General features: G+C 39.0%; 1 protein-coding gene across 6 annotated transcripts in view; it reads left to right on the top strand.

The window, feature by feature from the left end:
- Window positions 1-13,838, top strand: part of Cdk14 (cyclin dependent kinase 14) — a 484,970-nt gene that overhangs the window by 136,048 nt on the left and 335,084 nt on the right. For 5 of the 6 annotated variants that reach the window (XM_028862554.2, XM_028862546.2, XM_028862561.2 and 2 more), the window contains one exon: window positions 2,404-2,649. In XM_028862554.2, the coding sequence (XP_028718387.1) occupies window positions 2,404-2,649 (246 nt within the window). Of the gene's footprint in view, window positions 1-2,403; window positions 2,650-13,838 lie in introns of those variants that run through there. The other variant, XM_028862580.2, reaches the window with a different exon arrangement.

The following is a 13,838-nucleotide window of genomic DNA, read 5'->3' as shown; positions in this document are numbered from 1 at the left end:
GCACCAAGCATGCGTGTGGTGCATATACATATATGCAGGCAAAAGATGCATACATATAAACTAAAATAAAAAACCTTAAAAAGATAAGTAATGCCTCTCACATATGGTCTGCCGTAGTGTGCCTGAAAAACATGGTACTGCAGAACTAGTATGGCATGCTGACTTATTTTAAATTCACCTCTGAACTGGAATCTAAATAGAAAGAAATATGCTTCTTTTCATTCCTTTGTCAGTCTACTTAGATGTTTGTCAACTTCTAACTTTGTGTTTTAATTTTTATTAATTTTCGTTATTGGTTTCTATTTTATTTTCATTTTGATATTGAATTGTTATTTAGTTTTATGCTTATTTTGGATTTCATCCACTCCTCTAAGTATCTGAAGATTGACTCCAAGGTTATATCTTTATATCTTCTTTTCTGCATTCATTTAATGTTATATATTTATGTATATGTATAAATTACATTTACATATATGTATACATATATTAGTATTATATGTTTATGAATTTGTCTTAGAACCTCTTGTGTTTAGGGTTCAGTGTCACTTAAGGCTCACGGGTCTATTGGCTGACTCAGTGATGGTGACATTTTCCTATTTATTGCCTTCCAATCTTTAAAAAAGAACACAAAACCTTAAAAATATGGAGTACATTTAGCATACTTATGGTATATCATTAAGTTTTGATCATGAGTAGAAGATTCTATATTGAATCTTTAAACAGTATATTCTTCAGTGCTGGAGAGATGGCTCAGCAGTTAAGATTACTTGCTGCTCTCCCAGAGGCCCCAAGTTTGGTTTCCAGCATCTGTGTTGACAGTTTACAACCATTTGTAACTCAGCACCCTTTTCTGGCCTCTCAGGATACTACACACACACACACACACACACACACACACACACACACACACACACACACAGAGCCAGACAGACCATACATATACAGAAGAAAAACAACAAGAAAACCCAAACTCGCAAACATCCTCAGCACTTCTGAGGTATGCTAAAAAGGATCTGTCTCATTTGGTTTAATCATAATTCAACCTATACTTAACAATGGCGGCAAAGTCTTGAGACAGGATGGATGGTGAATATTGAATTAATTTTTTTCCCTGAAGCTTTGAGTACTTGGCTTATTTTATACCCACATTTTACTTGTTATTTCTTACCATATAAATTTGCATATTTATTACATAATTTAAATAAAAGTTTATAAATTTAGTGATCTCACCTTTACTTGTATCTGCAGATATCTGATATTCTGCTTGATGGTTTTTCCCCACTGTGCTTATACACACTCGGAAACATTGCCTACAGCTGCGTCTGTGTCTATGTTTACATCAGTGTGTGCATCCATGTACACAGATACATTTACTCTCCAGATGGACTCAACCTGTTATGTTATTCCAAAAGTTGATCTTTAAACTTGAGCAATATGAGCTCTTATTAAATGTTTTCCAGTTTTTCTCATTTGATAGCATATAGGGATGCAGAAACTGTTTACTTGAAGAAAACCTGTAAAAGCAGTTTCATTCAGAATAATCATTTCTTTAGAGAGAAGAGTGAACTTGTGTGTAGATGTTTTCTGTTGCTATAACAAAATGCCTGAGATGACCTGAAAGCAGGAGAGAGTTACTCATCTCAGCCTTACGTCAGTTGACTGTTGTTTGGGTCTATGCTGAGCCAACACCACAGTTAGGGGGCATAGTAGAGCAGAGATGCTCATGTATGGTTGCTGTAAATCATATGGAGAACAAGAGCAAGCTAGAGTGAGAGAAGCAGAGTGGGAGGGAGAGGGAGAGGGGAGAAGAGAGGGGGTGGAGATTATGTTCTAGAGTCCAGAAGCTAAGGAAATGCACACAACCAATGGACTAGCTTCCTTCTGCTGGGCTCCATCTGCTGAGTCTTCCACCACCTTACAGTACTGTTCATGGTGGGGACCACCAAGCCTTTCACACATGGCCTCTGGGGGACACCCAAGATCCTTACAGGAAAGCTAGAGGTTGCATAGTAGACTACAGAGTTTCTAGAGGGTAGGGAGGATGAAAGAGTTGGGACACAGTGTGGTAAGTGTGGTTCTTGTTGCTGTTGTATGTTTGTTTGTTTATGAAGTCGGGTTATCCAGTCTTGATGATTTAGAACCTTGTAGGATATATGGCCTGAGCCATAATGATTTTTTGTTTGTTTGTTTTAGATAGATAAATTTTCTTTTCTTTTTTTTTTAAGTGTAAGCCATGAGTTTATATAGAATAGTTATAAGGAATTTTCCAAATTGTGAGTATAGCTCATGAAAGTGGGCTTTTTAGTTATTTCCTGAAATTGAAATGACACTGAAAAAATTAGTGTGTTTAGTGATCATGATCTTTCAGTGAAGAGTTCTCAAGTCATTCCTTTTATTTTCCAGATATGTGTCACAAAGATGTCTACACGGAACTGCCAGGGGATGGATTCAGTGATCAAGCACCTGGACACAATCCCTGAGGATAAAAAAGTCAGAGTTCAGAGGACACAGAGCACTTTTGACCCGTTTGAGAAACCAGCCAATCAAGTAAAAAGGGTGCATTCTGAGAACAATGCTTGCATTAACTTTAAGTCCTCCTCTGCTGGCAAAGAGTCACCTAAAGTTCGAAGGCACTCCAGCCCCAGCTCGGTAAGCTCTGCCCTCTCCAGTATATCACCGGGTAAACCCCAGGCCTAGCCTTCATCATAGCTGCACACTGTGAGGAAGAAGGCAGGTGGTGTTTGCAGTGAGTTTTTATGCATTCTCTCCCAGGGTGGTTGAATGTTTTGGAAGAGAGAAAGCTATTCACAGACTCTTGAGTTAAGAGTATCCAGCAAGCAAATGAATGGAATAATTTAACTTATTTTTAGAAAAAAGCAAACAAACATTTTTTTCTTCTTTTAAAAGTAAGAATGTTTGGAGTTAGACAAATTGATCATTAAAAATCCTTTGTATTTCTCCCTCTTCGAGATGATTGTGAACTTTTCTGTGCTTGTGAGAAGTTTTCTGAGTTGGCAGATTCACAAAGCATTTCACTCCAAGAAGAGCATTGTTCATGTGTGGTCCCACAGTTTTCTTCCAGTGGAAATATTTTAAAATTTAGCAGCAAGGCATTGATCTTCAAAGGGAAAGCCCATTCATTTTTAGGAAATCTTATGCTCTAAACCAAGGCATTTCTTGCCTTTTGACCAAGGTGCCTTCATTTGCATGTAACAGAATCCAGTAGACTGGGGGGCTTCAGAAAGAGAAATTTACTTTTTGTCATTCTAGAGCTGGGAAGTCCTTGCTCAGGATTCTGGCAGTGTGGTGCTGCATGTGGTCAGGACACTGGTCTCACTCCTGAGGGTGACAATCAGATTAGCTTCTGTCTTCTCCAGATGTCTCCTCTAAGTACTGCTTCACTGAGATGGGGCAATTTTCAGGACTCAGCTTTTAAAGGAGGCATTCTCATTCAGGATGCTTGCTGCTTTTCACTTACAAAATTGTAATTGGAACTCGTACTTTCAAGGCTGGTGGGCATTTAGCATTGTAAAAATATCCTGTGATCTTTGGAAACTGAATAATTTTCAGACTTAACTGACACTTAATAATCTTTTGACATTGATGCCCTAAGAGTTTAAAAAGAGAAAGGGAAATATTAAGGGAACTTACATTCTGTTATCTTGCTAAAAACACATGTCATTTGACAAATTTGAGTTCAAAGTTTTTAATGGGAACAGACCCAGCAAAGCCACTGAACTGCTCCAATAGTATTGGCACCTAAGTTTAATTACACTTTATATTGTAGAGTAATATTTTAAGATGTGTTACATTTTTTTATTCTGTGGAACATTTGTTTTAATAATGCAAAGATGTGTTGCATTCTTTTATGTGTTGCATTTGTTTAGCTCTCTAAAGTTTTGTTACTTTGTCTGTCTAAAACACCTGATTGGTGAAATAAAGAGCTGAATGACCAGTAGTGAGTGAGGAGAAAGGATAAGTGGGGATAGCAAGCAGAGAGAATAAATAGGAGGAGAAATCTGGGGAAAGAGGAGCAAGAGAATGAGAGGAGGACGCTAGAGGCCAGCCACACAGCCAGAGAGTAAAAGTAAAGGTAAGATATATAGACATAAGGAAAGGTAAAAGCCCAGAGGAAAAAGGTAGATGGCATAATTTAAGAAAAGCTGGCTAGAAACAAGCCAAGCTAAGGCCAGGCATTTATAAGTAATAATAAGCCTCCATGTGTGATTTATTTGGGAGCTAGGTGGCAGCCGCAAAGAACCAAAAGAGAAAAACAGTGAAAGAGTAAAACAAGCGAACAAACAAAAGCAAAAAACAAAAAAAAAAAACCACAAGAAGCAAAACCAATAACAGCTTTATGCTACGAAACAGATGCAATGTCAATAAAGCAGAAGTAAATATTACTGCAACACCTTTGAAAGTTGGTTATATACCCCCAATCTTTGCCCATGATTGTTACGTGTTACTATAAGGTAGGACTTACCTGTGTCACAGCTCTACCATTGACTTCTCATGGAACCTTCAAATTTTGTATTATGTAAAAGAAATTAAGAGTTGTTGAGAGTGATCAAGCTCCTACCATGTTAAGAGAATTGTGTGCATTTTACTCTGTAGTTATCTGGTATCATGTATGTCAGCCTATAATTGATTTGCAGGAATTATCATACTAGATATTACAAATGAGTTAATCTTATACTAAAATATAAATCTGAGTTCATTCAAATGATCGTCCTGTACGTTGTCTGGAATTCCTAGCTATGGTGCGTGGGTACAATATCCCTTCTGGGATATTGTTCTAATTATTCCTATAGGTGTTGTTCTGATTATTCCTATAGGTGCAAGTCTTTTAGGTTCTGTTTTTCTTTTTAAACATATCCTCATTCCCTTGTTTTGAAAATTTCCATAATTTCTGATTCATATAATAATCTTGGTTTATAATTATACTTTCTCTGCCTTTGATCTAGAATCAGCCATTTCTCTAGACAGCTCTCATCCCTCCCCTTGCCAATTGGAGAATGAAAGTTGGAAATTAAGATGTGATTGCTGTGTGTGCTTATTGCTAATGGGGGTGATGTAGTTTTAAAAGTCAATGCATACATCATAATGTAAATATTAACAATGTACTTTGGATATTCGTTTATAAATTTTAATAAGGAATTAGTTTTAAAAAATCCTTATCAAGAAAAGCTGGGAGCCACCTGTTTGATATGTTTGGGATTTTTCTTTCCTCATGAAGTTTTTTGGTTATTGCAGTAGTATTGAACACTGCTTACAGGTCAAATATGATAGAATTGGGCAGATGGTAGTGCCATAGGTTTTGAAACCTACCATATAATTAGAGAAACTAGTAGAGTAAAACCAAACCAGTAGATAATATCTCCAGTAAGCACACAACATCTCCATGAAGCTCAGGGTCATAGGGACTGGACAGATTTTGAACAGTATCAAGAACTGGACAGTATCAGGGAAGGGGAAGCTGAGGACCTAGACGTTCTCACCTGGGACATGTGGCAACTCACTGAGAATCCTGCACAGCACTGAAACCTCAAAGAGAAACTCAGTGGCTCCTGTGAGCAGGGAGAGCAGGGAGAGTGCAGGGAAGTCTCAGGGTATGTGGGTAGTCTCACATCTTTCTTTTGGGACTTTTCTTTTTCTTTTTTTTTTTCCATTTTCTTTATTAAGAAATTTTCTACTCACCCTACATACCACCCACAGATCCCCCCTCCCCCCTCCTCTCATCTCCTAGCCCTCCCTCCCAAGCCACCCCACATTCCCACATCCCCCAAATCGAGGTCTCCCATGGGGAGTCAACAGAACCTGGCACACTGAGCCTAGGCAGGTCCAAGCCCCTTCCCACTGCACCAAGACTGCTCAAGGCACCTCATCACAGGCACTAGATTTCTTTTGGGACTTTTCTAAAATGACAAATTGAGGCACTTTCTTGCCCCACGTAGAAAGCATTGGAAAAACTCTGCACAGGGTAGATTCAACAGATCCAAGGGAACAGGGAGGCCCAGGAAGAAGTGACATGGGGAAACAGAACTTAGGGATAACTGGTAATTTACGGGATAATAAGGAATACACAAAGAGAATTCTCTGTTGTGTTTGTATCTACAGACACACTTATCTAACATTTTAAGCTTACATTAGTATGTATCATTTTATAATATATTATTCATACTACAGAAAGTATAGTATACTGTGATTGAATTTCTAACTTTTATTTCTTGTAATTGCATTTTCTTTTCATTAGTCCCCAACTGGCGAGATTAGTAACACTATTTTGCCTTCAATAACAATGTGTTAGTTTGATTACTTTATACCTATGACAACCATAGGAAATCATGACCTATGAAAACCATTGGCCCAGGGTTCTGTTGTTTTTGGAAGCATTTGATGACATAGTGGTGATTGCTAAATCTAAGAGTACCCCTGCCCTGACACAGCAGCATTAATTTGTACCTTCATCTCTTGGTTATTTTAAAATACTGGTTAGTTAGTATTGTCTGAAGGAGTAGAGTTGAGAAGAAAAGACAGTTTGATGAAGTTGGCAATACATCTACTATTATAATGAGGAAATGAGTATTTCATATACATGCTGTGGCCGAAACTATTTTAAATTGCCACACCTTGGAATGGAGATGTAACTCAGGGGTAGAACCCTTGTCTATCATGGATACACAAGCCTTGTGTTCAATCTCCGGTATTGCATAAAAACAAAACACAACACAAAACCAGAAACTGAAAATCTTAATCACACCTCCATTTCTTGTACATGTGTGTGTTCGTGTGTGTGTGTGTGTGTGTGTGTGTGTGTGTGTGTGTGTGTGTGTGTGTGTGTGTTTTCCAGGTATAGGCTGTTATATGGTAGGAAGAGTGGCTTAAGCCCAAGAATCAATAGAAACTTGATAATAGTATCTATTATGCTCATCCATACTTGTATTTTTTTCCCCCTAGACCATGGTATGTTGAAATTCAGGGGTATTGTAAAGAATAAAATTCATGGTAATTAACATATTTTTAAAAAGATATTTGATAGTTTGTTTCTAGCATTTTTTATTATCTACTTTTTATAGTATTTAATAGTATTTACTGCTATTACTGACATGATAAGCACTCACTAGCCTTTCCTGTTGCCTTCAGCACAGCCCGTCACCACACTCTTACTAGCTGTGGCTGTTGGGAGGACTGTAGGTAGATGCTTGTCTTGATGGTCCAGGTTAGAAGGTATTTCATTGAGTTGGACTGACATCTGCTGAGCCCAAACAGAGCTTATATTCAGAAATTTCATATTTAGGTTATTTTTCTCCATATATTCTCCAAACTGCTATAGATTTACATCATTGTATACCATGACCGTCTTCATGTCATGATAGTAGTGCTAAATCTGGAGAGAGAGGAGGGAGGGTCTGGGTTTGCAATGGGAGTCCACACATACTCATCCTGGGGTCATGTCTGCTTGGCATTGCTTCCTTTCTGGTGAGAGTGCAAAATCCTCACACAGAGCCAAGCCTCTTTATCTGCTTATTTCGATGGCTGGTATTTGTTTGGGTCTGTAACTTTGTCCAGCATTTAGATCCTCTTTGCAATTAAATTATCTGTTTACTGTGAATTGCCTTAATGATGGAGTAAAACTGCTGAGAGATAGAGCCTGTTCTGGGGCTCAAGGAACAACAGAATGACTGGGGGCAATCTTGAATCTAAGTTTTTGTTTTGAGGTAACAGAATTCTGATTGAACCCTTCCCTCCCTCAATCGAACACCCGTGCAGAATGTAGAGTACTGCAGCCACCCTTAATTATGGCTTCCTTGCACTTAATGGAGATATGGTCCTGATCTTAAATGGCTGCCTGACTAAGGCCTCGTATTAAGGCTTGGTTGCTATGCATGCCTCATGAAGTAGGACCCATAGGAGGGAAACTGGGTCGTTGGAGATGTGTCCTTAAGGAATATTATTTGGACTACCCCACCTACTTCTTATTTTCCTCGTCTCCCACTTTTCTGTCTCTTCTTCCTCTCCTTCTCTTTTTCCTTCCCCCTCTTTTCCTCCCTTCTCCCACCCCCATCCAAGCTGCTATGGGGTACAGGCCTTCTGTATGCTCCTGTTGTTTGGTACTGGACCATCACAGGCCCAAAGCAGTGGAGTCAGGTGACCATGGACTGAAACCATGAGTCCAAATGAACCCTTCCTCTTGTGAGTTGCGTGTCTTAGATATTTTGTCAGGGGGCACGGACACTGATTGACACAGGGGCTCTCAGCTTTAAAGAAGTAGTTCTTACTGACAATGAGAACGAGTCTTCAATAGAGTCAGTGTGGAACTATGGCTGCATCATTGGGATGTACTTGCAGGATACTCATACAGTGCATAATGATACAGTTTAAATACCCATTCCTACTTCTAGGAATGAGATTTCAGCATAAGATAGAGTGAAGCACAATTTAATGTTTCCCTCATTTGGGTGAAAGTTAACCCATGGGGACTGTTTTACTAGGTTAGTTAGTAGTAATAAAGATTTTCAGTTCGCATCAATTTATTTTAATTCTAATTCTGCTAATAGCTACAGAATCCTAGGTAAGTTTTGTCATTTTTCCAGCCTTTACATTCTTCATGTCCAAATGGGATGAATAATAGAATCAATCTTATGATGGGTCTATTGGTTTTAAATTTAGATAATAAAGGCCAAAGGCTGGGAGTCAACCTTCAGTATTTTTGGTATTTATTACTGCTTTTCAGGCAGTGAAGTCCTGCTTTGTGGGTGGCAGGGTGACGAGCACTGTTCAGCTGCAGCACCCGCACTTTCCATTACCCAGACCCATGTTCCCCTCCAGTGAGCCAGACAATTGATGGCCCTTTGCGCTTCTATTCTGTTTTTAAAAATGTATTAACATTATCTCATTAAATTCAGTGTCTCCACGGAGTGTCTGTTAGCAATTGCACAGTAGCCGTCTGTATTTCCAACTCACCATGGTGCTTTTGAGAGTGCATTCTAAGGAGAGAAGTGATAAGAAGAAAACAGTTGTTCCATAAGGGTGTTTCCATCCATTCATGCACCTGAGGTCCCAGAGCCAAAGCTAATGTTCAGGGCTGACTGCATCTTGGTTGGTTATAGTGTCTTTTTTAAACAGGGGAGTATAAGAAAATTGTATGAAGAAAGGTATATGAAAGACCTGAGCCTTAATTTTAAGGTAGGACCCCCCTCCTCTTGCATTATTTTTGGTTTTGTTCATTTGATTGGAGGGGTTTTACTCTTGGCCCCTTTAAATGCTTGGCATTTGGATTCCTTATTTATATGCATGGTAATTGCACAGCAGACTACTTTCCATGCTTAAAATAGGAGACTCACTTTGTAAGAATCTAATCCTCAAAGCTTAGACTATCTCATACCGTCCATGTTCCAAAGAACCATTCTTTTATAGTCAAGAACTGTTTTTAGAGAGGAATCACATGCTTTTAATTTGTCTAAGGAAGACTGTATGATTGATCTGCAAATTACAGGGTATTTCCACAGTGTCTACATATCAGTTCCACAGGGCAAATAACTGATTGTTTTACTACAAAACATGGCAAAATATTAATTTTCTGTCATTGCAGTGTTAATAGAATATACTTTAACTGCAACAGTTAATACATCCAAATCCATTTAGTTAGAAAAATGGACCATATGTGTCATTATTATCTTTACTTGTTTTTGCCTTTCTTGTAAATAAAGTAGAGAATTTTTGTCACATGAAAAGTTTCACATTTTTACAATTTCCTCTGTTCAGTTTTTAAGTAGTGTCACTATGTCTTATTTGAAAGCTGTTGCATATTCAAGGCAGATTAGGAAGAGTGAAACATACAATGCTTAATCAGTTATTTGTGCCTCTCCCGAGAGAGGAAAGACTGCTGTCTTCCATTCTCCCATCAGTTTGTGCGGCTTGTCTTGCCTTCAGTGTGCAGGAGCCAGGTAGGCCCTGATAGGAGCAAAGGGGTTGTTGTCTGTAACTACCTTTTCCTGTAGCTGAGATTCATTCTTAAAGGGGCACAAAAGCAGACGTGAAGATTTTCCGATTTAAAATAATTTAGAGAGGAACTGTGAACACAATATTTTCTCCATTGAAGATCATTTGTACTAAGTTTAATATAGGTTTTAAAATTTCTATTTAGAGCTTGGGCTCAGGAGGGTGATGGTGAAGCGCGACATTCGCAAGCTGTTTCCTGGCGAAGAGAAATAAGTGAGAACATAACCCACACAGGACTAGTCAAGCAGCTCAGAATGCAAATGCCCATTACATTTTACTTGGTTCTGATGTAGTTTTTGAGGAAAAAAAGTAAAAAAAAACTCCTTAGTGTAATGTGTAATTTAACATATGTGGAATCAAAATATCATTAAAAAAATCTTGGATCTCCTTTATACATTCCCTTCCTGTCTATGCCTGTCTATGTTAAAATTTGAAGTATATTTGCTATGATCCAGCTGTCTATTTCCCTGTGGCCTGCATTACCCTGCTTCCCCCTACCCCCATCTCTATGTTGATATCCTAAACCACAGTACCCCAGACCCTGTTTGCAGATAAGATCCTTGAAGAGGTCACTACATTCAAATGTGTCACTGGGATGGTTGCTCTAGCTGATGTTCTTCTGAGCTAGGGAGGAACACCACAGAGAGAATTCAGGGAGAGAAGCAGGGTGGGGACGCCAGCCACAGAGAGCCCTCAGCGGAAACAAAACCTGCTCTCACCACCATCTTGGCATGCTGGCTTCCGTAACTGGGAAACACCGTTTTTGTTGGTGATGCTACTGAGGCTGGAGCACTTTGACACCTCTAGCGAACTAATTCACATCTAGAAAGCAATGCTTTGTTATTAGTTAGGGTGTTTTCTTAAAATATTGTTCATTACCAAATTTTGCTATTTTCCCCTCGTACTGCGTGCTGAATGGGAACATTAAACAGATGAGTTTTGCTTTGAGGAAAAATGTGTTTAATTAAAACTCAGCAGATAGTCTTGGGAAAGTCATCTTTCTGGGAGACTCTCCTATTTATACACTTAGGCTCGCGTAAACGATGCTGAAGTGTTGTACAGCCCTAGTTATTTCTGATTTCTGTGAAGACGAGTTCTATTTTTGGTATATGCTTCATTAAAAATTTAGCAACATGTAACTATGGAGCTTGGTGTGACTGTGTGGAATTGTCCTCTCCTCGGATACTTTGTTGAAGAAATGGGTTACTATGGTGTTCAACTCCGTGGCAGATTGAATAATTGACCCCAACAGCTTCTTGCTGTCTTTGTTGCTGCCCTTGACTCATTCCTTCTGCCTGTGAAGATGCTCAGTCAGCATCTAGAGATATGTGGGTTTAATAATTGGGATCAGAAAATAATTCTCTTTATGTCAGTATTGAAATTAAAAGCAGAGTTTGCCTGTCTTAACTTCTTAAGTAGATTCACAACTCCAAGTTACCAACCATGCCATATACACTTGGAAAAGTTGACTTCATAATTGACAAATTGACCTTTTTCCTTTTATCATTGGAATTTTGTTGTTGTTTTGTTTTGTTTTTTGAGACAGGGTCTCGCTATGTAGCCCTGGCTATCCTGGAATCCACTCTATAGACCAGGTTGACCTCAAACTCACAGAGATCCCTCTGCCTCTGCCTCCCAAGAGCTGGGATTAAAGGTATGGGCCACCACACCGAACCTCTGTTATTGGAATTTTTATTGAGATTGCATTAAACTTGTAAATTATAGGGAGCTGACACCTTGAGGTGACATTGAGCTGTTCCAGCTAAAACAAAAGATGCCTTTTCATTATCAGGTATTCTATGGTCTTATTTTTATTACTATTTACTTAGCATAAAGTAACAGTTTTCATTATAGCATTTTTATGAATATTTTCTTTTGGATGAGACTCTTTTCTAATCTTCTCTCTCCCCTCCAACACCCTATGCCTATTCTGTTATTGTGTCCTGTGTATCTATTATCATCCACACCCTTTTTTCAAACCCTCTTCTCTGTCTCACGCCCCCTTCCTAGTCTCATGACCTTTAACCACACTGACTCCCATGTAAATATACATCGATAAAAATTACAAGCCAGGATCTGCATGAGAGAGCATGTGGTTTTGCCTTTTGAGATTGGATCAACTCAGTTAATACAATAATTTTGAGATCCATCATTTTTCCTTTTGGATTTATAAAGTTCCATTGTATATATGCACCTCATTTTCTTTATTCATCAGTTGTTGGATGTCTGTGTTATTGTGTTTTCTTGCTATTGTAAATAGAGAAACAATAAACATGCTTGTGCTAGTGTCTCCAAACCAGGATATGGAATGCTTTGGGTGTAAACTGCAGTGGGTAGCTGGGTCAAATAGTGGTGATACTTCTAATTTTTTGAGAATCTCCACTCTGATTTTACTACTGCTGAACTTTTTACATTCTCACCAGCAGTGAATAAGGGTTCCTCCTTTCCCATATCCTCACTAGCATTAAATGCCTTTTTCCTTCATGATAACCATTCTGATTGGGGTGAGATGGAATCTCGTAATTACTTTAATTTGTATTTTTCTGATGGCTAAGGATGTTGAGCCTTCTTAAAAATATGTATTGGCCATTTGTCATTTGTCTTACTCCTCTCCCTCTTTTTTTTCTTTTCTTTTTTTAAATTTTGGACTCCCAACATTTCAAACATGTATATAAAGCATTCTGGTTACTTCCTCCTCCTCATTTCTACCTCTGCACCTCCCCCACCCATTTCCTACACAGCTCTTTTTATGTATTCATTTCTTTTTGTTTTGTGTCTGACAGACTTTGTGAACCTGGATTTGAAACTAGACATTAGAGACTGCTAAGCTCATCATGGGGTACAACTGGTGCCTTTCCTTCTCCAGCAAGTGACAGTAATTCACCACTGAGTGGTGGGGCCCTGTGAGCACATTCTTTATGCACGGCTAACTGTTGGGTGGACCTGACTTGTATAGACCAATGCAGTGGGCACAACCATTGTGAGTTCATATTGCCATGGCCTTGCCGTGCTTAGAAGACCTCAGTTTGCAATCCTTTCCTTATCTTTAAGATCATACATTCTTTCAGATTCCTCTCCCAAAATATTTTTTGAACCTTAAAAGGTTGCTATAAATGTCTTGATTATGGTCAATGCTTTAATCATTCAATATTGTTAGTATCTTGTGGAGCCATGGCTCTCTGCATTCACCTTCACTCACTCCAAAGAAAGGCTTCTCTGATTAAGGGGGAGAGTAGCCTGTGCAAGTGGCTATAAATATAGATATTAGGAAGGTGGCTTGAATCTGTGTCAATTCAGCTAAGTAGCAGAAGATTTCTCCTCCTCCCAGTATCTAAGTCTTCTTCAGTCACAGGTTTTTGACCAGATTTATAGCATTAGGTCTGGATTTTCTCTTGTGGAGCACATGTCAAATCCGATCAGGAAGTGGTCGGTTATCCCCCACAAGAGTTGTTCCACTGTGACAGGAATCGCTAAACGGTCTTATTAATAAAAAACCAGGAGCCAGATAGTGGGGTGAAAGCTGAAAGATCAGAGGAATAGAACAAGCCACAGCCAGCCTCACCTTACCAGCTCCTCAGCCTCCAGAGCTACTTCCTGTATACTCTCACTTATATACCTTTCCGTGCCCTGCCATCTCACTTCCTCTCTCCGCCCAGCTACATCATTTCCTCTTTCTGCCCAGCTCTATCACTTCCTGTCTGTCTGTATACACCTCCAGACCTGTATGGTTAACTAGTGCTGGGATTAAGGGCATGTGCCAGCACTCCTGGCTCTGTTCCCAGTGTGGCCTTGAACTCACAGAGATCCAGATGAATCTCTGTCTCACAAATGCTAGG

The sequence above is a fragment of the Peromyscus leucopus genome, chromosome 3, assembly GCF_004664715.2.
Source record: "Peromyscus leucopus breed LL Stock chromosome 3, UCI_PerLeu_2.1, whole genome shotgun sequence".
Taxonomy (NCBI): domain Eukaryota; kingdom Metazoa; phylum Chordata; class Mammalia; order Rodentia; family Cricetidae; genus Peromyscus; species Peromyscus leucopus.
The sequence above is the reverse complement of the archived record's forward strand: the minus strand, read 5'-3'. Positions and strand labels throughout refer to the sequence as shown.